The following is a 26927-nucleotide window of genomic DNA, read 5'->3' as shown; positions in this document are numbered from 1 at the left end:
TTATGCAATAGTCTGTAAACTTACCTCTAAGACTGGAGAGCCGTTGTCATGTTGTGTCGGAGTCTTCATTATCCAGGTATCTTCTTCCTCCTTTGAATGTCGAAGGTGTTTTCCTGGCTTACTTTGTAACTGATTCACTTGGTGGTGGTCTCCGTGGGGGTGAGGGTGGTGGAGGGGCGAGAGTGTCAGCTGCAGCAGGTCGTGGGTGTGGACAACTGACCAGTGCTCCAGCAGTTGGCGCCCCGTCAGGAAGTTCACCTGACACTGTGGGCATCGATGACACCGTGATCTAGTCTTTGTGTCCAGGTTTTTACCTCCGCTTGATTCCTGCTCTCTCTTACTAGAGGCCCCTGACGAGGTGCTGGTTGACGACGGATTGTACTCCAGCCAATCCCGGGGCAGAGAATTGGCAGGGGTTATGGAACTGTCTGAAGTCGCTCTCTCGTGGGTTTCCCTGGGTAGGAGGCCTTCAGGTGCCCTGAAGGAAGCTAGAAATTGAGCAAGGGAATCTAGTATGGGACCAGGAGGCTTGGTGTCCCTGCAGGGGACTGGATGAGAGGCTGGCATCGGCAGGATACTGGATCCCATGGTGGAGCATGACGACCTCGAGAGGTCAAGGCCAGCGCCTACAGTGACGCTGGGGGTGGAGGTGGTGCTGCTATCGGGGCTGACGTGGGGCGTGGCGTCACTCAAGGTCAAATCAACTAGAGGAAGGTCACAAGACGTGACCTCAGAAACAGCTATCTCAGACGCACTAAGATAATGAGAAGTGAGCTCGGAAGGTTCCTGACGCAACGTACACTCAGACGACCCTCGAGACAGTCCACCCCTGACACTACCCTCCTCGCTACTTATTGCACAGATAAACTGACTCACCCGAGCCTCGGCGCACTCTTCATCTCTGTGTGTCAACATCGGGTTAGTTTTTCTTGATATGCATTTTCTCCGAGGTTCACCATTTCGGCCATGCTGAGTGAAGATGGAACAACTGGGACCTCGCTTATCCTGATGGGCGGCTCTGTGGTTACCAATCTGCTCGTTTGTTTCTGAACGATTAGCACCAAGTGAATCGTTCAAATCTTCCTCCTTGATCACTGGCACGAAGCCAGGTTGTACTGAGGATTTGTCCCCAGCACCAGGTGACCCTTTCACAGGAAGGGTGTTACTGCGATGGAAGAGAAACACCTGTTTAGATGCGCTTGATGACCGAAAGGAAAACCGCCTGCCCAATCCGAACATTTTGGTTTCTTTTTTGTTTTTCCGCACATTTCCTGATGCTGTTGGGGTGTCACCTGAGGGACCCGACCCATACATCCTCCAGAAGAGGGAAACTTTAGAGTCTGGCCGAGGTTTGGGCGTCCCGCAGGCACTCCTTCTGCTGGCCACACCTACCGTGACCCCGTCACCGACCTCACAGTATCCCCCTCTCGCTTCCTTGGGCTCTCCTCCACCTTTCTCAAGGGCGTCCCTCTCACGGCGAGTCGTCCCGTCCTGGTACACACCTGCCGCAGCGACGGATGACGACGCACGACCATGTGTCAGGGAGCTCCCGCCCAACACCTCCAGCAGCCTCATGGTGGTCGAGGCACGCCCCTACCCTCAAGCTACTGACGTGGCTGACACTGATCACATCACGGACTCCGGCGCTCCTGACAAGGCTGACACGAATCACAAGGCTCGACGTGCCCTCCTCCAACAATGATCTCATACGCTCTCTCCAACACACCCCACGATGATGGAGAGGGGAAGAAACACTTTAGTTTACCTCAAAATCCTCACCACTATAGCGTTCTATTTGACCACAATATGCACTAATTCAACACTAGCACTTAATAACCGCACTTAATAACCATAACAACTCACTGATTCATCCCACTTAACCGGCTTTACTAGCTCACCATCGTTACTCACTTATCCATCGTCATTAATTACTATGAATCATTATTAACCTTTCACTTTCACCACTTTTATTGTAATTATCAACTTATCACCACTGAGCAACTAATCCTTCGTTTTTATCAAAGTTTTTTTTTCAAATTTGCAAAATCAAAGTTAAAAATGAATGTTAAATTATGTTATTTAGCCTTTATTAAAGTATGCTGTAGATGTTTACACTACGTGTTGCTCCTCTCCTCACTCTGTTCTCAGCCGCACCTCAAGACAATTCACCTGAAACACAAGACATTAATCTCTTATTAATCGTCATGGGTCTCGAGTTTGAGTTTTGTTATTGTCACTTATAGTCACAATAACAAGAGTCGCCGCTCTACTTGTAGACTGTTTATTTGTTCTATGGCTGTACACCTGTTCACTCCAGTCACAGCTGTACACCTGTTCCCTCCAGTCACAGCTGTACACCTGTACACTCCAGTCACAGCTGTACACCTGTTCACTCCAGTCACAGCTGTACACCTGTACACTCCAGTCACAGCTGTACACCTGTTCACTCCAGTCACAGCTGTACACCTGTACACTCCAGTCACAGCTGTACACCTGTACACTCCAGTCACAGCTGTACACCTGTTCACTCCAGTCACAGCTGTACACCTGTACACTCCAGTCACAGCTGTACACCTGTACACTCCAGTCACAGCTGTACACCTGTTCACTCCAGTCACAACTGTACACCTGTTCACTACAGTCACAGCTGTACACCTGTTCACTCCAGTCACAACTGTACACCTGTTCACTACAGTCACAACTGTACACCTGTTCACTCCAGTCACAACTGTACACCTGTTCACTACAGTCACAACTGTACACCTGTTCACTACAGTCACAACTGTACACCTGTTCACTACAGACACAACTGTACACCTGTTCACCCCAGTCACAACTGTACACCTGTTCACTACAGTCACAACTGTACACCTGTTCACTACAGTCACAACTGTACACCTGTTCACCCCAGTTACAACTGTACACCTGTTCACTACAGTCACAACTGTACACCTGTTCACTCCACACACAACTGTACACCTGTACACTCCAGACACAACTGTACACCTGTTCACCCCAGTTACAACTGTACACCTGTTCACTACAGTCACAACTGTACACCTGTTCACTCCAGACACAACGGTACACCTGTTCACCCCAGTTACAACTGTACACCTGTACACTCCAGTCACAACTGTACACCTGTTCACCCCAGTTACAACTGTACACCTGTACACTACAGCCATAACTGTACACCTGTACACTACAGCCATAACTGTACACCTGTACACTCCAGTCACAACTGTACACCTGTTCACTCCAGTCACAACTGTACACCTGTTCACTACAGTCACAACTGTACACCTGTTCACTACAGACACAACTGTACACCTGTTCACCCCAGTTGCAACTGTACACCTGTTCACTACAGTCACAACTGTACACCTGTTCACTCCACACACAACTGTACACCTGTACACTCCAGACACAACTGTACACCTGTTCACCCCAGTTACAACTGTACACCTGTTCACTACAGTCACAACTGTCCACCTGTTTACTCCAGACACAACTGTACACCTGTTCACCCCAGTTACAACTGTACACCTTTACACTCCAGTCACAACTGTACACCTGTTCACCCCAGTTACAACTGTACACCTGTTCACTACAGACACAGCTGTACACCTGAACACTCCAGTTACAGCTGTACACTAGTTCACTACAAACAACTGTACACCTGTACACTCCAGTCACAACTGTACACCTGTTCACCCCAGTTACAACTGTACACCTGTTCACTCCAGACACAACTGTACACCTGTACACTACAGCCATAACTGTACACCTGTACACTACAGCCATAACTGTACACCTGTACACTACAGTCACAACTGTACACCTGTTCACCCCAGTTACAACTGTACACCTGTACACTACAGCCATAACTGTACACCTGTACACTACAGCCATAACTGTACACCTGTTCACTACAGTCACAACTGTACACCTGTTCACCCCAGTCACAGCTGTACACCTGTACACTCCAGTCACAGCTGTACACCTGTACACTCCAGTCACAGCTGTACACCTGTTCACTCCAGTCACAGCTGTACACCTGTACACTCCAGTCACAGCTGTACACCTGTACACTCCAGTCACAGCTGTACACCTGTTCACTCCAGTCACAACTGTACACCTGTTCACTACAGTCACAGCTGTACACCTGTTCACTCCAGTCACAACTGTACACCTGTTCACTACAGTCACAACTGTACACCTGTTCACTCCAGTCACAACTGTACACCTGTTCACTACAGTCACAACTGTACACCTGTTCACTACAGTCACAACTGTACACCTGTTCACTACAGACACAACTGTACACCTGTTCACCCCAGTCACAACTGTACACCTGTTCACTACAGTCACAACTGTACACCTGTTCACTACAGACACAACTGTACACCTGTTCACCCCAGTTACAACTGTACACCTGTTCACTCCACACACAACTGTACACCTGTACACTCCAGACACAACTGTACACCTGTTCACCCCAGTTACAACTGTACACCTGTTCACTACAGTCACAACTGTACACCTGTTCACTCCAGACACAACTGTACACCTGTTCACCCCAGTTACAACTGTACACCTGTACACTCCAGTCACAACTGTTCACCTGTTCACCCCAGTTACAACTGTACACCTGTACACTACAGCCATAACTGTACACCTGTACACTACAGCCATAACTGTACACCTGTACACTCCAGTCACAACTGTACACCTGTTCACTCCAGTCACAACTGTACACCTGTTCACTACAGTCACAACTGTACACCTGTTCACTACAGACACAACTGTACACCTGTTCACCCCAGTTGCAACTGTACACCTGTTCACTACAGTCACAACTGTACACCTGTTCACTCCACACACAACTGTACACCTGTACACTCCAGACACAACTGTACACCTGTTCAACCCAGTTACAACTGTACACCTGTTCACTACAGACACAGCTGTACACCTGAACACTCCAGTTACAGCTGTACACTAGTTCACTACAAACACAACTGTACACCTGTACACTCCAGTCACAACTGTACACCTGTTCACCCCAGTTACAACTGTACACCTGTTCACTCCAGACACAACTGTACACCTGTACACTACAGCCATAACTGTACACCTGTACACTACAGCCATAACTGTACACCTGTACACTACAGTTACAACTGTACACCTGTACATTACAGCCATAACTGTACACCTGTTCACTACAGTTACAACTGTACACCTGTTCACCCCAGTTACAACTGTACACCTGTACACTACAGCCATAACTGTACACCTGTACACTACAGCCATAACTGTACCCCTGTTCACTACAGTCACAACTGTACACCTGTTCACCCCAGTTACAACTGTACACCTGTACACTACAGCCATAACTGTACACCTGTTCACGACAGTCACAACTGTACACCTGTTCACCCCAGTTACAACTGTACACCTGTACACTACAGCCATAACTGTACACCTGTACACTACAGCCATAACTGTACACCTGTTCACTACAGTCACAACTGTACACCTGTTCACTCCAGACACAACTGTACACCTGTACACTACAGCCATAACTGTAGACCTGTACACTACAGTCACAACTGTACACCTGTACACCTGTTCACCCCAGTTACAACTGTACACCTGTACACTACAGCCATAACTGTACACCTGTACACTACAGCCATAACTGTACACCTGTTCACTACAGTCACAACTGTACACCTGTTCACCCCAGTTACAACTGTACACCTGTACACTACAGCCATAACTGTACACCTGTTCACTACAGTCACAACTGTACACCTGTTCACCCCAGTTACAACTGTACACCTGTACACTACAGCCATAACTGTACACCTGTACACTACAGCCACAACTGTACACCTGTACACTACAGCCATAACTGTACACCTGTACACTACAGCCATAACTGTACACCTGTACACTACAGCCATAACTGTACACCTGTACACTACAGCCATAACTGTACACCTGTACACTACAGCCATAACTGTACACCTGTACACTACAGCCATAACTGTACACCTGTACACTACAGCCATAACTGTACACCTGTACACTACAGTCATAACTGTACACCTGTACACTACAGCCACAACTGTACACCTGTACACTACAGCCACAACTGTACACCTGTACACTACAGCCACAACTGTACACCTGTACACTACAGCCACAACTGTACACCTGTACACTTCAGCCACAACTGTACACCTGTACACTACAGCCACAACTGTACACCTGTACACTACAGCCACAACTGTACTCCTGTACACTACAGCCACAACTGTACACCTGTACACTACAGCCACAACTGTACACTTGTACACTCCAGCCACAACTGTACACCTGTACACTACAGCCACAACTGTACACCTGTACACTACAGCCACAACTGTACACCTGTACACTACAGCCACAACTGTACACCTGTACACTACAGCCACAACTGTACACCTGTACACTACAGCCACAACTGTACACCTGTACACTACAGTCACAACTGTACACCTGTACACTACAGCCACAACTGTACACCTGTACACTACAGCCACAACTGTACACCTGTACACTACAGCCACAACTGTACACCTGTACACTACAGCCACAACTGTACACTACAGCCACAACTGTACACCTGTACACTACAGCCACAACTGTACACCTGTACACTACAGCCACAACTGTACACCTGTACACTACAGCCACAACTGTACACCTGTACACTCCAGCCACAACTGTACACCTGTACACTCCAGCCACAACTGTACACCTGTACACTCCAGCCACAACTGTACACCTGTACACTCCAGCCACAACTGTACACCTGTACACTCCAGCCACAACTGTACACCTGTACACTCCAGCCACAACTGCATAAACAAATTACTGACAAAGAATATCAATAAATCTGAACGTAGAATATACATAATTATAACGACTACGTGTTATAACATAACTTTCTCTTACGTACAAAAGGGACTCAAATTTTAAGGAACTAAATTATATACGTGCAACCTGTACTTGAGGTCGATCTCGAACCCATTGTTGATGTGACGACTTATACTGAATTTTGTAACTAGCTCATCAAGATTGTAACTTGCTTAGCTAAATGAATTGTGGGGTTCAGTCCCTGAGCCCATTATGTGCCTCTGTAACCCTTTCCACTACCGCCCACAAGATGGGTATGGGGTGCATAATAAATGAACTAAACTAACTATGATCGATACAATAATTGATTATCGCGTATTTTCCTGTCAGCGATAACGGGGACGTGAGATGGAACTGTTCCGCCTTTTAGCCTTGCTGTATTTGCAGTTACAGCTTAACCATTCTCAAGTTCGAATTATTTGTTGAATCTGGACTTGAAGTTGTGGATGGAGGTGGCTTCCACAACTTCTTCCCCCAGTGTAATTCCCACTTGCTGGCCTCCCGTACAGGGTATGCGTGTTTCTTTACGTTTCTACGACTCATTGACGTTTCCAGCTGCCACTTACGTCGTCTTTAAGAAGCTGTCCTTGTGTGGGTGGTGGTGGCAGGAGGTTGGGAAGACAATTAACAGATTATATAACTACCGACTGCATCAAAATAGAGGTTGGTTCCGGTAAATGTCAAGATTTATATTTTAATAATTTGAACAAATCAAATGGCTCTTTCATATTCCTTACTTCTCCCATTTTCGTGTCTGTCAGTCCCCACCCCTCCAAGCTGTCAGCCCCCACCCCACCTGTGTCAGCCCACACCCTCCAAGCTGTCAGCCCCCACCCCACCTGTGTCAGCCCACACCCTCCAAGCTGTCAGCCCCCATCCCACCTGTGTCAGCCCACACCCTCCTACCTGTCAGCCCCCATCCCACCTGTGTCAGCCCCCATCCCACCTGTGTCAGCCCACACCCTCCTAGCTGTCAGCCCACACCCCACCTGTGTCAGCCCACACCCTCCTAGCTGTCAGCCCACACCCCACCTGTGTCAGCCCACACCCTTCTAGCTGTCAGCCCCCCACCCCACCTGTGTCAGCCCCCATCCCACCTGTGTCAGCCCACACCCTCCTAGCTGTCAGCCCCCACCCCACCTGTGTCAGCCCACACCCTCCTAGCTGTCAGCCCACACCCTAGTAGCTGTCAGCCCACACCCTCCTAGCTGTCAGCCCACACCCTAGTAGCTGTCAGCCCACACCCTCCTAGCTGTCAGCCCCCACCCCACCTGTGTCAGCCCACACCCTCCTAGCTGTCAGCCCCCACCTCACCTGTGTCAGCCCACACCCCTCCTAGCTGTCAGCCCCCACCCCACCTGTGTCAGCCCCCACCCTCCTAGCTGTCTGCCCCCACCCCACCTGTGTCAGCCCACACCCTCCTAGCTGTCAGCCCCCACCCCACCTGTGTCAGCCCACACCCTCCTAGCTGTCAGCCCACACCCAAGTAGCTGTCAGCCCACACCCTCCTAGCTGTCAGCCCACACCCTAGTAGCTGTCAGCTCACACCCTCCTAGCTGTCAGCCCCCACCCCACCTGTGTCAGCCCACACCCTCCTAGCTGTCAGCCCCCACCCCACCTGTGTCAGCCCACACCCTCCTAGCTGTCAGCCCACACCCTAGTAGCTGTCAGCCCACACCCTCCTAGCTGTCAGCCCACACCCTAGTAGCTGTCAGCCCACACCCCACCTGTGACAGCCCACACCCTCCTAGCTGTCAGCCCCCACCTCACCTGTGTCAGCTCACACCCTCCTAGCTGTCAACCCCCACCCCACCTGTGACAGCCCACACCCTCCTAGCTGTCAGCCCCCACCCCACCTGTGACAGCCCCACACCCTCCTAGCTGTCAGCCCCCACCCCACCTGTGTCAGCCCACACCCTCCTAGCTGTCAGCCCCCATCCCCCTAGCTGTCAGCCCCCATCCCCCTAGCTGTCAGCCCCCACCCCACCTGTGTCAGCCCTCACCCTCCAAGCTGTCAGCCCCCACCCCACCTGTGTCAGCCCACACCCTCCTAGCTGTCAGCCCCCACCCCACCTGTGTCAGCCCACACCCTCCTAGCTGTCAGCCCACACCCTCCTAGCTGTCAGCCCCCATCCCCCTAGCTGTCAGCCCCCATCCCCCTAGCTGTCAGCCCCCATCCCCCTAGCTGTCAGCACCCACCCCACCTGTGTCAGCCCTCACCCTCCAAGCTGTCAGCCCCCACCCCACCTGTGTCAGCCCACACCCTCCTAGCTGTCAGCCCCCACCCCACCTGTGTCAGCCCACACCCTCCTAGCTGTCAGCCCACACCCTCCTAGCTGTCAGCCCCCACCCCACCTGTGTCAGCCCACACCCTCCTAGCTGTCAGCCCCCACCCCCACCTGTGTCAGCCCACACCCTCCTAGCTGTCAGCCCCCACCCCACCTGTGTCAGCCCACACCCTCCTAGCTGTCAGCCCCCACCCCACCTATGTCAGCCCACACCCTCCTAGCTGTCAGCCCCCACCCCACCTGTGTCAGCCCACACCCTCCTAGCTGTCAGCCCCCACCCCACCTGTGTCAGCCCACACCCTCCTAGCTGTCAGCCCCCACCCCACCTGTGTCAGCCCACACCCTCCTAGCTGTCAACCCCCACCCCACCTGTGTCAGCGCACACCCTCCTACCTGTCAGCCCCCAACCCACCTGTGTCAGCCCACACCCTCCTAGCTGTCAACCCCCACCCCACCTGTGTCAGCCCACACCCTCCTAGCTGTCAACCCCCACCCCACCCTGTGTCAGCCCACACCCTCCTAGCTGTCAGCCCCCACCCCACCTGTGTCAGCCCACACCCTCCTAGCTGTCAACCCCCACTCCACCTGTGTCAGCCCACACCCTCCTAGCTGTCAGCCCCCCACCCCACCTGTGTCAGCCCACACCCTCCTAGCTGTCAGCCCCCACCCCACCTGTGTCAGCCCACACCCTCCTAGCTGTCAGCCCCCACCCCACCTGTGTCAGCCCACACCCTCCTAGCTGTCAGCCCCCACCCCACCTGTGTCAGCCCACACCCTCCTAGCTGTCAACCCCCACCCCACCTGTGTCAGCCCACACCCTCCTAGCTGTCAGCCCCCACCCCACCTGTGTCAGCCCACACCCTCCTAGCTGTCAACTCCCACCCCACCTGTGTCAGCCCACACCCTCCTAGCTGTCAACCCCCACCCCACCTGTGTCAGCCCACACCCTCCTAGCTGTCAGCCCCCACCCCACCTGTGTCAGCCCACACCCTCCTAGCTGTCAGCCCCCACCCCACCTGTGTCAGCCCACACCCTCCTAGCTGTCAACCCCCACCCCACCTGTGTCAGCCCACACCCTCCTAGCTGTCAGCCCCCACCCCACCTGTGTCAGCCCACACCCTCCTAGCGGTCAACCCCCACCCCACCTGTGTCAGCCCACACCCTCCTAGCTGTCAACCCCCACCCCACCTGTGTCAGCCCACACCCTCCTAGCTGTCAGCCCCCACCCCACCTGTGTCAGCCCACACCCTCCTAGCTGTCAACCCCCACCCCACCTGTGTCAGCCCACACCCTCCTAGCTGTCAGCCCCCACCCCACCTGTGTCAGCCCACACCCTCCTAGCTGTCAACCCCCACCCCACCTGTGTCAGCCCACACCCTCCTAGCTGTCAGCCCCTACCCCACCTGTGTCAGCCCACACCCTCCTAGCTGTCAGCCCCCACCCCACCTGTGTCAGCCCACACCCTCCTAGCTGTCAGCCCCCACCCCACCTGTGTCAGCCCACACCCTCCTAGCTGTCAGCCCCCACCCCACCTGTGTCAGCCCACACCCTCCTAGCTGTCAACCCCCACCCCACCTGTGTCAGCCCACACCCTCCTAGCTGTCAGCCCCCACCCCACCTGTGTCAGCCCACACCCTCCTTGCTGTCAGCCCCCACCCCACCTGTGTCAGCCCACACTCTCCTAGCTGTCAACCCTTACCCCACCTGTGTCAGCCCACACCCTCCTAGCTGTCAGCCCCCACCCCACCTGTGTCAGCCCACACCCTCCTAGCTGTCAACCCCCACCCCACCTGTGTCAGCCCACACCCTCCTAGCTGTCAGCCCCCACCCCACCTGTGTCAGCCCACACCCTCCTAGCTGTCAACCCCCACCCCACCTGTGTCAGCCCACACCCTCCTAGCTGTCAGCCCCCACCCCACCTGTGTCAGCCCACACCCTCCTAGCTGTCAACCCCCACCCCACCTGTGTCAGCCCACACCCTCCTAGCTGTCAGCCCCCACCCCACCTGTGTCAGCCCACACCCTCCTAGCTGTCAACCCCCACCCCACCTGTGTCAGCCCACACCCTCCTAGCTGTCAGCCCCCACCCCACCTGTGTCAGCCCACACCCTCCTAGCTGTCAACCCCCACCCCACCTGTGTCAGCCCACACCCTCCTACCTGTCAGCCCCCACCCCACCTGTGTCAGCCCACACCCTCCTAGCTGTCAGCCCCCACCCCACCTGTGTCAGCCCACACCCTCCTAGCTGTCAGCCCCCACCCCACCTGTGTCAGCCCACACCCTCCTAGCTGTCAACCCCCACCCCACCTGTGTCAGCCCACACCCTCCTAGCTGTCAACCCCCACCCCACCTGTGTCAGCCCACACCCTCCTAGCTGTCAACCCCCACCCCACCTGTGTCAGCCCCCATCCCACCTGTGTCAGCCCACACCCTCCTAGCTGTCAACCCCCACCCCACCTGTGTCAGCCCACACCCTCCTAGCTGTCAACCCCCACCCCACCTGTGTCAGCCCACACCCTCCTAGCTGTCAACCCCCACCCCACCTGTGTCAGCCCCCATCCCACCTGTGTCAGCCCACACCCTCCTAGCTGTCAACCCCCACCCCACCTGTGTCAGCCCCCACCCCACCTGTGTCAGCCCCCACCCCACCTGTGTCAGCCCACACCCTCCTAGCTGTCAACCCCCACCCCACCTGTGTCAGCCCCCACCCCACCTGTGTCAGCCCCCACCCCACCTGTGTCAGCCCACACCCTCCTAGCTGTCAACCCCCACCCCACCTGTGTCAGCCCCCACCCCACCTGTGTCAGCCCCCATCCCACCTGTGTCAGCCCACACCCTCCTAGCTGTCAACCCCCACCCCACCTGTGTCAGCCCACACCCTCCTAGCTGTCAACCCCCACCCCACCTGTGTCAGCCCCCACCCCACCTGTGTCAGCCCACTCCAGAGCTTGTGTACATGTTTTGCTGTATATTATTTATGTACTTCCGTTTACACAATATTACGTTTTATCCACGGGAGTTTTCTGGTGTGTAGTTCATCTTTAAATTATATATTGGGGCATGGTTGTCCTCGAGTAGATCCAAGCTCTTGGGCCAGCAGCTGTGGAAGTATCTGCTAGAACGTGTGGTTGGAGGGAGAGGTACAGTGGGAGAGTTGTGGAGGGTGGGAGGGACGATGATGGAGTGGGAAATGTGTGTGTGGGGGGAGGAAGGGAGGGAGAGGTGGAAGAGGAGGCGTCCCGGGTTGGACTAGACGCAGCAGGAAGTAATTGTGGTGGCTAGTAACAGATGAGGTGAGCTGCAGGTGCCGACTGACTCCTCCAACTCCCTCACACAACCACACGACGCCCTCCCATGTAAACACGACGCCCTCTCATGTAAACACAACGCCCTCTCATGTAAACACGACGCCCTCCCATGTAAACACGACGCCCTCCCATGTAAACACGACGCCCTCTCATGTAAACACGACGCCCTCTCATGTAAACACGATGCCCTCCCATGTAAACACGATGACCTCTGATGTAAACACGACGCCCTCTCATGTAAACACGACGCCCTCTCATGTAAACACGACGCCCTCTCATGTAAACACGACGCCCTCTCATGTAAACACGACGCCCTCTCATGTAAACACGATGCCCTCTCATGTAAACACGACGCCCTCCCATGTAAACACGATGCCCTCTGATGTAAACACGACGCCTTCTGATGTAAACACGACGCCCTCTGATGTAAACACGACGCCCTCTGATGTAAACACGACGCCCTCTCATGTAAACACGACGCCCTCTCATGTAAACACGATGCCCTCTGATGTAAACACGACGCCCTCTCATGTAAACACGACGCCCTCTCATGTAAACACGACGCCCTCTCATGTAAACACGATGCCCTCTGATGTAAACACAACACCCTCCTATATAAACCAACACCCTCCAATATAAACCAACACCCTCCAATATAAACCAACACCCTCCAATATAAACACAACATCCTCCTATATAAACCAACACCCTCCTATATAAACCAACACCCTCCAATATAAACACAACATCCTCCTATATAAACCAACACCCTCCAATATAAACACAACATCCTCCTATATAAACCAACACCCTCCTATATAAACCAACACCCTCCAATATAAACCAACACCCTCCAATATAAACCAACACCCTCCAATATAAACCAACACCCTCCAATATAAACACAACATCCTCCTATATAAACCAACACCCTCCTATATAAACCAACACCCTCCAATATAAACACAACATCCTCCTATATAAACCAACACCCTCCAATATAAACACAACATCCTCCTATATAAACCAACACCCTCCTATATAAACCAACACCCTCCAATATAAACCAACACCCTCCAATATAAACCAACACCCTCCAATATAAACCAACACCCTCCAATATAAACACAACATCCTCCTATATAAACCAACACCCTCCAATATAAACCAACACCCTCCAATATAAACCAACACCCTCCAATATAAACACAACACCCTCCTATATAAACCAACACCCTCCTATATAAACCAACACCCTCCAATATAAACCAACACCCTCCAATATAAACCAACACCCTCCAATATAAACCAACAACCTCCAATATAAACACAACACCCTCCAATATAAACCAACACCCTCCAATATAAACACAACATCCTCCTATATAAACCAACACCCTCCAATATAAACACAACATCCTCCTATATAAACACGGCACCCCTCGGCCTGCCTATCTATAAAAATGTTACAAGAATGTAAAAACTCTTGTACATATAAAATATATATATAAAAATAATATATATAAAAAATGCAAACAAATTATCATAAATCTCAATATAGTAACCTCCTTGACTTACCCCTCCCACTTTCTCAATACGCTTTTGTACGTGTGTCTATAAATCACATTTCAAAGTTTTAACTTGATATATATACATTAAAACATGTTTTTAATGCAATAGGGGTCAAATACATTCAGTTTGTGACGCTAATATAAACATTAGCTGAGAGATCACGCACCACACGACTCGCATTTTCCACGTAATGGACATTTTTACTCCATATTAATGAAAGTTTGATAGCATAATGCAGGGAAGAAGTCGCAAATTCTAAATTATCGTGAGCGAGCACGGCGTTGGGTGTGTTGGCGTAGGGGCGTGTCGCTGGTGTGGGTGTACTTGCCTAAACGTGTGCATGCCCACCCTATTTGTCGTCTTCTACCTATTACGTTATAATTTACCTATATTGTTGTTATATTAGGGTATATATATAGGGTTGTTATGTAAGGGTATATTACGAATATTCCCTTACATTTCTTCCACTCTACTGCGTTTGCAGGTTATATTTATGTTCCCCTTGTCCTACTTTCAATTTAAAGAGGCTGTCCTTGTATATTCCCCATCAGTATTTTAAATGTTATGATCATATCTCCTCTTCTATCCTCTATGGTTGAGTCATCTACTTCCATCAATCTATTCACATAGCTTATCTCTCTTTGCTCCGGCATCAATCATGTTGCAACCTTCCCTACTTCTTACATTTTGGTTGAATGCTTCACAATGTGCGGATTCCATGGTGATGCTGCACATTCCAGTATTGGTCTAACAAATGTTGTGTAGATTGCCTTGAAGGAATCCATATTTAGGTTTCTAAATGATAATCTAATGCAGACGAGAAGTCACAATAACGTGGCTCAAATATGTGGACTAAACCACACACTAGAAAGTGAAGGGACGACGACGTTTCGGTCCGTCCTGAACCATTCTCAAGTCGATGATAGTCTAATGTTTGTCAGTGTTCCAATATGCTGCCAATCTTAGCCCTGTTTATGCGTACCTTCGGTGTTAGTATTGTAATCAAATCTACTCCCATATCTATTTCCGATTCCTTTAGTTCCCTTGACCAGACCACACACTAGAAGGTGATGCGACGACGACGTTTCGGTCTGTCCTGGACCATTCTCAAGTCGATTGTCTTGAGAATGGTCCAGGACAGACCGAAACGTCGTCGTCCCTTTACCTTCTAGTGTGTGGTCTGGTCAACATACTTCAGCCACGTTATTGTGACTCATCGCCTGCATCCTTTAGTTCCCTTTCCCTTGTGGTGAATATACCTCCTGGTCTCCTTTCTCCCTTTCCAATCTTCATCTTGTTGGGATTTAATTATAGCAACTACTTATATATCCCGTCTTGGAGTTTGTCAAGGTCCTCTTGTAACTTCCTGCAGTCCTCCTCTGCTTTTACATTTCTCATCAGCTTTGCGTCATTGTAAACATTGACATGAACAATCTCTCTCCTTCAGATAGATCATACACATAGAAACAGCAACGGTCCCATAACCATGCCTTGTGAGACACTACTTGTTACATTAGTTTGTCCAGCAATTTACATGGAATACTTGACAGAGACACTGGTCTATAATCTAGTGCCTTCTGTCTGTCCTTGCTTAGAATATTGGTCCTACATTTGCATTTTTTCCAGAACTCTGGGAGATTTCCTGTCTCAAGTATTTTATTGAACATTTTATAAACGGGTGAAAAAGTACTTCTGCAGCAATGGTCATTTTGTCCCATCTAGTTCCTCCAGGTGCTTTTATACCTCTTCTACAGTGACTGTAATATCATCCATTGTTTCTTCCAGCCTTTCATCTTGCACCTTGGTCTCAATATTAGTTATTTTGTAAAGTGCTCCAGAAATCTGTTAATTTCATCAACTACTTCCATATCGTTTTCACTTTAACAACCTGTCCTCTTAAAAAGAACGTCGTTTTTAGCCGTTTGCCCGTATGGCCGAATATGGACGTAATTTGAAAATTAAAAAAAAATATAAATAAAATAAATTTGGGATTTTTTTTTCAACAACAGTAAGTTAAAGGTCCTCTGATAGGTTAGGTGGGCAGGAAATTCTCATAAAGTTTCAAAACGGTATGAAAAACGTTAATGAAAAGTTTCCTCTTCTAAGCTTGCCGAGTAAGCCGGACGACTCGAACAGAAAACGGAACAGTACGTCACTTTTGTGAGTCGATTTCATTTCAAATTATGTCCAAATTTGGTCACAGCGCGCATACGAGCCAAAAGTGACGTTATTTTTAAGAGGACGGGTTGTTCAGTGACTTATCCCTTGTCTCCTTAACTTACATGGTCTCTCCCTTTTGTTTTTCTTCTTATATGGTTGCAGAACTTAGCTTTGGTTGGCCCTTAGCTTTTGCCACAATGTAATTTTCAAAATGACTCGGCTTCTCTCCTGACTCTTATGTATTCATTTCTGGGTTCTCTTTAGTGTCTGTTCGCCTCAGTTCCTAGTTCTCTGTACCTTTTCCAGGATTTTTTGGCCCTCTTCATTAGCTTTCCTGCATTGCCTGTTGAAACAGGAGTTTATTTTTCTTGTCCACCTAATTCTTGGATGGAATGAACTTCTCCTTCTGCTTTTGCCCTTCATTTTTACAAACCACCTTGCCTTTCCCTTCCCTGACACCACCTAGCACGTATTCCTCTTCCACACGCCTTCCAATTTGGCTTGCATCTTAGCCTATGATAAAACATACAATACTCTATTGTCAAGTAGAGGAAGCCTCATATTTTGTCCACTGAGGTATTTTGAAGTCAAAATGCGATGTATTATACGTGATGACAGATTGTTCGCTTGACCCTTATACTGTATATGAATGTTGCCAACTATACGCATAGATTAACCAATGAAATACAGCAGACTAACATTTGCATTTAATATACAAGTCCCAATACGGAAAGAGGAAAAAATTATAATTTAATATATGAATATAACAATTTAACAATTCCAAACTATACATAATTACCTCTGGTAGGAATCTTCCAACCAACTTAAATTTAATCGGAAAATCCAAAAACAATTAGATGGATACACACCTACGTGGGGTTCAGTTCCTGCTCCCATTATGTGCCTGTAAGGATTTTGTCCACTACCTTCCACAGTACGAATTCAGGGGTCCACTACCACCCACAGGATGGGTATGGGGTCCACTACCACACACAGGATGGGTATGGGGTCCACTACCACACACAGGATGGGTATGGGGTCCACTGCCACCCACAGGATGGGTATGGGGTCCACTACCACCCACAGGATGGGTATGGGGTCCACTGCCACCCACAGGATGGGTATGGGGTCCACTACCACCCACAGGATGGGTATGGGGTCCACTACCACACACAGGATGGGTATGGGGTCCACTACCACACACAGGATGGGTATGGGGTCCACTACCACCCACAGGATGGGTATGGGGTCCACTACCACCCACAGGATGGGTATGGGGTCCACTACCACCCACAGGATGGGGACAGGATGCATGATAAATGAACTAAACTAGGAACACTTACCCCCCCCCTCCCCCACCCAAGGCCATAACAAAATATAAGTTCAGCTAGTCCTTCACGTGAAGTGTATCTTGCTGTCTTGGTGATATTAATCTAAGAATATCACAGGCGGAGACTGCCCCCTAGAAAATTATCCTGCAGACTAGGATAATTAGCCTAGCGTCCTTGGTTTATGCCCGGCTGACTGCCTCCTTCCCACCCCACGGGGTGTAAATATTCTACTGCAGTGTCTCGTCGTATCCTGATGGTGGGAGTGAGCTAATCTATCGCTATTAAAGAGAATGGATGTCTAAGGTTGGATTACGGGCTATTCATGCCCGTGCCACCTCTTAGGTGGCTTAATTTTTATCAATCTTAAGTTGGAGGCTAGAGGCTTGGGGTTAGCCTCAGCCGAGGACGGGCTAGGTTAGGAGAGGACACTTGAATGTGAACGTTTTCTTGATAGTGAGAAACCTTAGGACAACAGCCAGATGTACAGAGTGAATAAGGCTGTGCTCTGTTAACAGGGTGAATGATAAGGCTGTGCTCTGTTAACAGGGTGAATGATAAGGCTGTGCTCTGTTAACAGGGTGAATGATAAGGCTGTGCTCTGTTAACAGGGTGAATGATAAGGCTGTACTCTGTTAACAAGGTGAATGATAAGGCTGTGCTCTGTTAACAGGGTGAATGATAAGGCTGTGCTCTGTTAACAGGGTGAATGATAAGGCTGTACTCTGTTAACAGGGTGAATGATAAGGCTGTGCTCTGTTAACAGGGTGAATGATAAGGCTGTGCTCTGTTAACAGGGTGAATGATAAGGCTGTACTCTGTTAACAGGGTGAATGATAAGGCTGCGCTCTGTTAACAGGGTGAATGATAAAGCTGTGTTCTGTTAACAGGGTGAATGATAAGGCTGTACTCTGTTAACAGGGTGAATGATAAGGCTGTACTCTGTTAACAAGGTGAATGATAAGGCTGTGCTCTGTTAACAGGGTGAATGATAAGGCTGTGCTCTGTTAACAGGGTGAATGATAAGGCTGTGCTCTGTTAACAGGGTGAATGATAAGGCTGTACTCTGTTAACAAGGTGAATGATAAGGCTGTGCTCTGTTAACAGGGTGAATGATAAGGCTGTACTCTGTTAACAAGGTGAATGATAAGGCTGTGCTCTGTTAACAGGGTGAATGATAAGGCTGTGCTCTGTTAACAAGGTGAATGATAAGGCTGTACTCTGTTAACAGGATGAATAATAAGACTGCGCTCTGTTAAGAGGATGAATAATAAGACTGCGCTCTGTTAACAGGATGAATAATAAGACTGTGCTCTGTTAACAGGGTGAATGATAAGACTGCGCTCTGTTAACAGGGTGAATGATAAGGCTGTACTCTGTTAACAAGGTGAATGATAAGGCTGTACTCTGTTAGCAGGATGAATATTAAGACTGCGCTCTGTTAACAGGGTGAATGATAAGGCTGTACTCTGTTAACAAGGTGAATGATAAGGCTGTACTCTGTTAACAAGGTGAATGATAAGGCTGTACTCTGTTAACAAGGTGAATGATAAGACTGCGCTCTGTTAACAAGGTGAATGATAAGACTGCGCTCTGTTAACAGGGTGAATGATAAGACTGCGCTCTGTTAACAGGGTGAATGATAAGACTGCGCTCTGTTAACAGGGTGAATGATAAGACTGCGCTCTGTTAACAAGGTGAATGATAAGACTACGCTCTGTTAACAAGGTGAATGATAAGACTGCGCTCTGTTAACAGGGTGAATGATAAGACTGCGCTCTGTTAACAAACACAGCAGCAGCACAAACAGTGCGCTAAGCACAAGTCAGCCTCCATTTAATATATGCACACCGGTTTCAGTGCTGATGTGATCATCATAATATACAGATGTTAGGGCGGAAAATAGTATTTTATTCATTAAATTGTACAAGGATAAATTACAAGAATATTATCTGAAGACATGCGCTAATTATATGATCAAGTCCCAAGTATTTATTCATATTCTTATTATCAACTTCTATTGTCTCGGTTGGATCATAATAAGTGTCTTGGAAGACGAGAACAGCAGCGAAGAGGGGGTAGAAATAGCCTTAGATGCTCTACCCCTTTGAGATGTATTTCTTTCTTGTCTCAATAAACATACTTAAACTTGATAACAGCAGCGAACACTTGCCAGCGCATATGTATATATACGAAAGGGTTCGTGTATACAAACTTGTTTGTGAACCATCTGTTTTTTGGTGTGTACTGAGCTGACGTTGTTTAAGTTGTTATAGATTCAGCTACTGGGAACAAAAAGTTCCAATTAGCACGGGCTATGGTGAGCCCGTGCTGGACTTACCTGGCACAGGAGCGGGGCTTTAACTGTGGCGCCAAGCTGACGGTATTCGAAACAGTTATATTCGATTCGACCAGTCACCGAATGGGATGGGATATGGCTCGGACATCGACGTGCTGGAGTCGGTCCTGTTAGTCCTATTAAGGGAGAGTTGGGTCAAGTAGTGATTTCTCCCCCCCCCCCCTAATCAGGAAAGGTGGCTGGCTAAGTCTTTACTCTTCTGGGAGGGGAAGAAAGAGAAGTGGAGGGAGGGATGTTTGAAGAGATGGGAAGAACGGGGTGTTCCCATCTCTTATGTCTTCACATAAGAGATGGGAAGAAGTTTGAAGAGGAGTAAGGAAAGAGGAAACATACAAGTGGAGACGGGAAGAGGGGGAGATTGGAAGAGAGGATGTAGAAGTGTGTGGAGAGAGGGAGATGGTAGGAGAATGTTGGAGAGGAGGGAAGGGGGAAGATGGGAAGAAAGGAGGGATAAGGAAAGAGAAATGACAGAGGACTGGAGACTGGGAGAGGGGTAGTTAACGCACAGTAGCTTCTTCGATGTATATAAATATATAAATAATGTCTACGATGACTGAGCGTGATCATCACGCTCTGAGTTGTCTCAGTTTTTTGACAACACAAGCTTCATATCTTTAGTATACATATGTTTTTATTATAATAATAATAATCAATTATAACGGTAATGTCTTCTCACAGACATAACATAGGATAAAAATCCACACTTGAGCATTTGTGAAATTTACGTCAAGAATTTACACCAAGTCTTTTGCACTCTAGTTCCCGAGTGTCTGAGCGTGTGGTGAGGACAAGACTTACACCTCAACGTCTAATGTTGAGATATGAGAAAAGAGCGAAAGACTTCGTGCAAATTCTTTACAAAAATTTAACAAATTCACAAATGTGACCTTTTATCCTAAATAATAATAATAATAATAATAATATTAATAATACAAATAAGTAAAAAAATCAGTAGGGGGGCCATGATACATCACGCTAATGTGGTTTCTTTGAACAATAACAATGATAATAATAATAATAATTTAAAAATATACAGAAGATGATACAGTGGTTGGTTATTTGTTACATAAATGTGCATATGCACATGCAAATGTGCAAAGCCACTAGTATGCTCAATGTTTCGGAATTTTACGCTCGTAGGCGGTTTGAATTCCTCCCTCCGTTACAGGGAGTAAGCTCTGATTATATATTTTTCCAATTACCCATAAAAAGTAAAAAAAAAAATACGGCTAGTTAAAATATATTCAATTCGTTGCACACACAAATTAATATAATCCAAAGTTATCCAAATGCACACCGCAGGAGTGGCGGGCAAACTCCTTGACAAAATGGGTCCTGATGGCACAGTAGACTACGCCCTCGGCTTACAATCCAGGAACCAGAGTTCAATCTCTGGGAATTTTAGAAGCGGTTGGGCAAGTTTTCTTTCATCCCATACCCTTCTTAGCAAATAGCAAATACACCTAGCAGCAAATAGGTAACCAGGAGTTATGCAACTGTTTTGGGTACATCCTACACAAGCTCAATGGTTAGTCTAGACGAGGACATCGAAAAGGCTACCTATAGGCCACCTACGGAAAACAGTTTTGTCCTACGGGCTATATAGTATAGGTGTAGTCCCCTATAGCCAGGCCTACCGTGCTGTAGATAAATTACTAGGTAGGCTACCATGTTCAGGTAATTAGAACCTTAGGTACTCCCCCCCCCCCTGCCGTGTTGGTGTAATTAGAACCTTATGTAGCCTGCCGTGCTGATGAACACCGACCCGCAAAATAGCCTATCGTGCTGATGTATTAAACACTTAGATAGCCTATCGTGATGATGTATTAAACCCTTAGATAGCCTATCGTGATGATGTATTAAACCCTTAGATAGCCTATCGTGCAGATGTATTAAACCCTTAGATAGCCTATCGTGCAGATGTATTAAACCCTTAGATAGCCTATCGTGCAGATGTATTAAACCCTTAGATAGCCTATCGTGCAGATGTATTAAACCCTTAGATAGCCTATCGTGCAGATGTATTAAACCCTTAGATAGCCTATCGTGCAGATGTATTAAACCCTTAGATAGCCTATCGTGCAGATGTATTAAACCCTTAGATAGCCTATCGTGCAGATATATCAACCCATCTTCCTGTTTAGATAGTACTTTGTGTAACTATGTGGACCATCGTACTTATATTGACGTAAAAGGCAATTAAATAGAATTTGGTGCTATTCATTGTAGTCATTTAGACATTTTATAGTCCGAAAAAATAATGCTGAAACCCAAACTTAAATATTCTTAGGCCTAAGTATAGCACATATGTACTATATTAGGCCTCAGATAGCGTGAATTAGACCTAGGAAGGTTAAGTTAGATTTTCTTCGCAGCATACAAAGAATTAACAAGAATTTACAAGAATTAAATCTGTTTCCAATTTGTCCAAAGTCGATAGTACCAATTTCTATTTTCTAATTGCCTTTAACGTCAATATATTTACGATGATCCACATCTTTACTATAAGTACTATCTAAACAGGAGAATGGGCCGGATATAATTAACCACAAGATAGCCTATCATGCTGATATAATTAACCACAGGATAGCCTATCGTGCTGGCTTAAAAGACCGCTATATAGCCTATCGTACTGGGGTATTATACCACTAGATAACCTATCGTGCTGATATAATTAACCACTAGATAGCCCATTGTGTAAATGTGATAAACTACAATATTTCAAGTCGCAGAAGCAACTGAGGCTTCGGTCCTCATTATTCACCAATTCTAACCTTATAAACGAAAAGGCACAACTAATCTTGACATCAGTGTTTCATATATAGACAAGAATTAGAGCAAACAACCAACTACATACTTACGGATTTGATGGAATTCGGTAGTCATGTACGGCACGGTGATGTCTTAATACGTCAACTATACATTGACTTCCTGAAGATCATAATATTATTACAAATGTTCCCGGGGACTTCACACTGACTTCCGTGTGTGGAATGCCGTGAGGAAGCCAGTAAGATACTGACTTCCTGCCGTGAGGAAGCCACCAAGACACTGACTTCCTGCCGTGAGGAAGCCACTAAGATACTGACTTCCTGCCGTAAGGAAGCCACCAAAACACTGAATTCCTGCCGTGATGAAGCCACCAAGACACTGATTTCCTGCCGTGAGGAAGCCACCAAGACACTGACTTCCAATCGTGAGGAAGCCACCAAGACACTGACTTCCAATCGTGAGGAAGCCACCAAGACACTGACTTCCTCCCGTAAGGAAGCCACCAAGACACTGACTTCCTGTCGTGAGGAAGCCACCAAGACACTGACTTCTGCAGTGATGAAGCCACCAAGACACTGACTATCTGCCGTGAGGAAGCCACCAAGACACTGACTATCTGCCGTGAGGAAGCCACCAAGACACTGACTTCCAACACGAGTCACAAAGAATTCTTATAATTTCACCATGGCTAGACTCCTCGTCACTCCACACTACACTACCCACGACTAAAACAAAACAGCACATTACATATTGTGGGTCTCGCAAACCCCCACGAAGTGGCCTTCGGGCATAAAATTGCGATCATAATTGCAATGAGAATGTGTGTGTGTGTGTGTGTGTGTGTGTGTGTGTGTGTGTGTGTGTGTGTGTGTGTGTGTGTGTGTGTGTGTGTGTGTGTGTGTGTGATGAGGAAGGCGCCACGCGGATTCCACACTCACACGCCAGCAGAGACGGCAGCAGACTGCAGGTAACACGCACGACAGCAGACTACTAGTAGCTCTCACGCCAGCAGAGACGGCAGCAGGCTACCGGTAACGCACACGCCAGCAGACTACCGGTAACGCACACGCCAGCAGACTACCGGTAACGCACACGCCAGCAGAGAGACGGAAGCAGACTACCGGTAACTCACACGCCAGCAGAGAGACTGAAGCAGACTACCGGTAACTCACACGCCAGCAAGGTATCAACCAGACTACCAGTAACTCACACGCCAGCAGAGAGACGGAAGCAGACTACCGGTAACTCACACGCCAGCAGAGAGACGGCATCAGACTACCGGTAACTCACACGCCAGCAGAGAGACGGAAGCAGACTACCGGTAACTCTCACGCCAGCAGAGAGACGGCAGCAGACTACCGGTAACTCTCACGCCAGCAGACTACCGGTAACTCTCACGCCAGCAGACTACCGGTAACTCTCACGCCAGCAGACTACCGGTAACTCTCACGCCAGCAGACTACCGGTAACTCTCACGCCAGCAGAGAGACGGCAGCAGACTACCGGTAACTCACACGCCAGCAGACTACCGGTAACTCACACGCCAGCAGACTACCGGTAACTCACACGCCAGCAGACTACCGGTAACTCACACCCCAGCAGACTACCGGTAACTCATGCTGGGCCGCACCATAACTGACCTGCCACCCGTAACATACACAAACATACACTGTATACATAACAGTTGTATACACACAGTGTATACAAGTGTACACCAGCCCGTCCTCTGGAGCCTCCACAACGTCACTAAAATGATGTACTACAGTGCCCGAACCTAACCGAGGCGAGGACCCAAGAAAACCCCACATCAGGTCAGTTTTTCGAGCCGCTAAGATTCTTAGTACATCAGTTTTTGACCGTAGGGGTCAAAACCTCAACTAGGTTACCTAGGTAGGGGTCATAACACCTAGGTAGGGGTCATAACACCTAGGTAGGGGTCATAACACCTAGGTAGGGGTCATAACACCTAGGTAGGGGTCATAACACCTAGGTAGGGGTCATAACCCCTTGGTTATAGGTCAAAATGCTAAGTACTATTCGCCAAGACGAATACACAGCTTCTTACGGTGGTCTTAGCTTGGTTCCTTCCCCCAAAAAACACAAATATCCTGCCACTCCAAGTCACTATATACTGTTAATTATATCCACAAGTATATTCAGAGGAAATTCTATTGTCATTTACTGGATTATGAACAATAACATTGAATATACCTTGCCTTATAGAGCTGCGGTGCGAGACGGGAAGAGCTGTGACGTACCGCACCCCGCACTGGTCAGACGGGCACTGATGGAGTCCTTCAAGTTATCACACCACTGCAACTCTTTTTTTTTTTTTTTTCCTCACAGTGACCTCTCACGGCCGAAGGCCCAACCCCATATTTTCATCTTTTATATAGATTTCCCAAATGACTGAACACTCGTCTGTGTGAGCTGCACACAGTTAACTTGCCTATAACTACCAGGTACTTATTTCCTACTATCAGGACAAAAAAAAAATGAAGAGCATTAGGCGAAAGGAAACGTGCCTAAACGTTCATGTTCTTCGTAGAAATCAAATATAAGTTAAACTACTTTACCCTACGGCGACGTTTGCAAATAAATGTAAAGTTCTTTGAAATTTGGCGTTAAAACAAAAGCAAGGCTATTAAAAACTAAGCTTGAAATTATAATAATATAAATAATACTAATAGTAGTAGTAGTAATAATAATAATAATAATAATAATAATAATAATAATAATAATAATAATAATAATAATAATACAGTATAATAATTAACAAAATTTGAATTTATTTTCAACAGCCTAGTCGGTTATTAGTCACTAGTCACTTTTAACGTATCATTCGAAATGCTAGATAAAATGTTATAATTCAGTTGGATAAAAACACTAACTTTTAAGTTCCCTATTCATAAAAAAACATTGATTACAGTTTGTTTATCTTGATTAAAAAAAAAAGTTGTGATCGTATTGAACAACCTGACGAATTTAGTATTTTGTGAAATTTGTCAAAATTAGATTAAACTATAAGGGCTGCTATCAAGAAAAACCTAATAAAAGGATGAGTATATTTATGAGTTGCATATTAAACTATCGCTGACAGGATGAGTATGGAGTGCACAATAAACTGCCACTCACAGGATGAGTATGGAGTGCACAATAACCCCACTCACAGGATGAGTATGGAGTGCACAATAACCCCACTCACAGGATGAGTTTGGGGTGCACAATAATCTGCCACTCACAAGATGAGTATGGCGTGCACAGTAAACTGCCACTCACAGGATGAGTATGGCGTGCACAGTAAACTGCCACTCACAGGATGAGTATGGAGTGCACAATAAACTGCCACTCACAAGATGATTATGGGGTGCACAATACTGGCACCCACACCATCTAGGTGTGACCAGGATGGCACACCTCAAGCTAATCACAAATCAATAGAAAAGAAAAAGAAACATTTCATTACTGTACATTCACTGCTGGTTTTCTTGGAGGGCTTCTATGCTTGCTTTCTCACCACAGAGAACAAAACACAAGAACAACTCACCAGGGGCAGCAAAGAGCAGAACCCCTGAACCAGGAACATTGACCAACTAGGTTTGAGCTGCCAACACTGATGGATAGCCAAAACCCTCATGCCCAAATATCAGCACTATGGAAAGAACTATAAACTTGCGAACATCATGGGACTGCAGGCTGGCTGGACTGGATGACACTGCAGATGACCTGAGACAACCAGGCCCTAAAACAAGAAACAAGAGAATCCAAGTCCACAAACTAGCATTATCCTGCACACCATTAGGGGTGTGGAGGTAATGATGAATGGACACGCCAGGCAACAAATAATGCACCCCTTGCCGAATAAATTAAGCATCAACCACCAAAGGATACCTTTAGAAATCAGCTGTCATTTAGCCAGAAACAAAGGGTAAGGGGTTTTAAACAAGGAAAACAATAATTAACACCAAAATCACAAAAATCCCACTTTCCAAAGATAAGTATGAAGCTAATCAACCCTACAACCAAAAGCGAGGGGCCAACAAAAACAAAGCTGTGTAACAGTTCTGGAAGGAGAATCAAGGAGGAAAAAAAAACTTTTACTGAGACCAAGAAGGCTTAGGAGTGTACGCAGGTCATAGGTGAAAAAATGCTGAGAAACATGCAAAATGGCA

At 47.7% G+C, this 26927-nt stretch overlaps 1 protein-coding gene across 1 annotated transcript; it reads right to left on the bottom strand.

Moving 5' to 3' along the window:
- LOC138368829 (uncharacterized) lies at positions 1-25367 on the bottom strand. The gene is made up of 2 exons (XM_069331532.1): positions 24967-25367; positions 1-2169 (listed from the first exon to the last, which is right to left on the bottom strand). Exon 2 carries the CDS (start codon positions 1573-1575, stop codon positions 1-3), a length of 1575 nt encoding a protein of 524 aa, XP_069187633.1. The 5' UTR covers positions 1576-2169; positions 24967-25367.
- Positions 25368-26927: the final 1560 nt, after the last annotated feature.

Source organism: Procambarus clarkii, chromosome 26, assembly GCF_040958095.1.
Source record: "Procambarus clarkii isolate CNS0578487 chromosome 26, FALCON_Pclarkii_2.0, whole genome shotgun sequence".
In the NCBI taxonomy this organism is placed as follows: Eukaryota; Metazoa; Arthropoda; class Malacostraca; order Decapoda; family Cambaridae; genus Procambarus; species Procambarus clarkii.
This window is presented reverse-complemented; position numbering and strand designations above follow the sequence as displayed.

Bases quoted from the DNA above. Each gene is read 5' to 3' on its own strand.
- LOC138368829 (XM_069331532.1), bottom strand. From the start codon at position 1,575: ATGAGGCTGCTGGAGGTGTTGGGCGGGAGCTCCCTGACACATGGTCGT.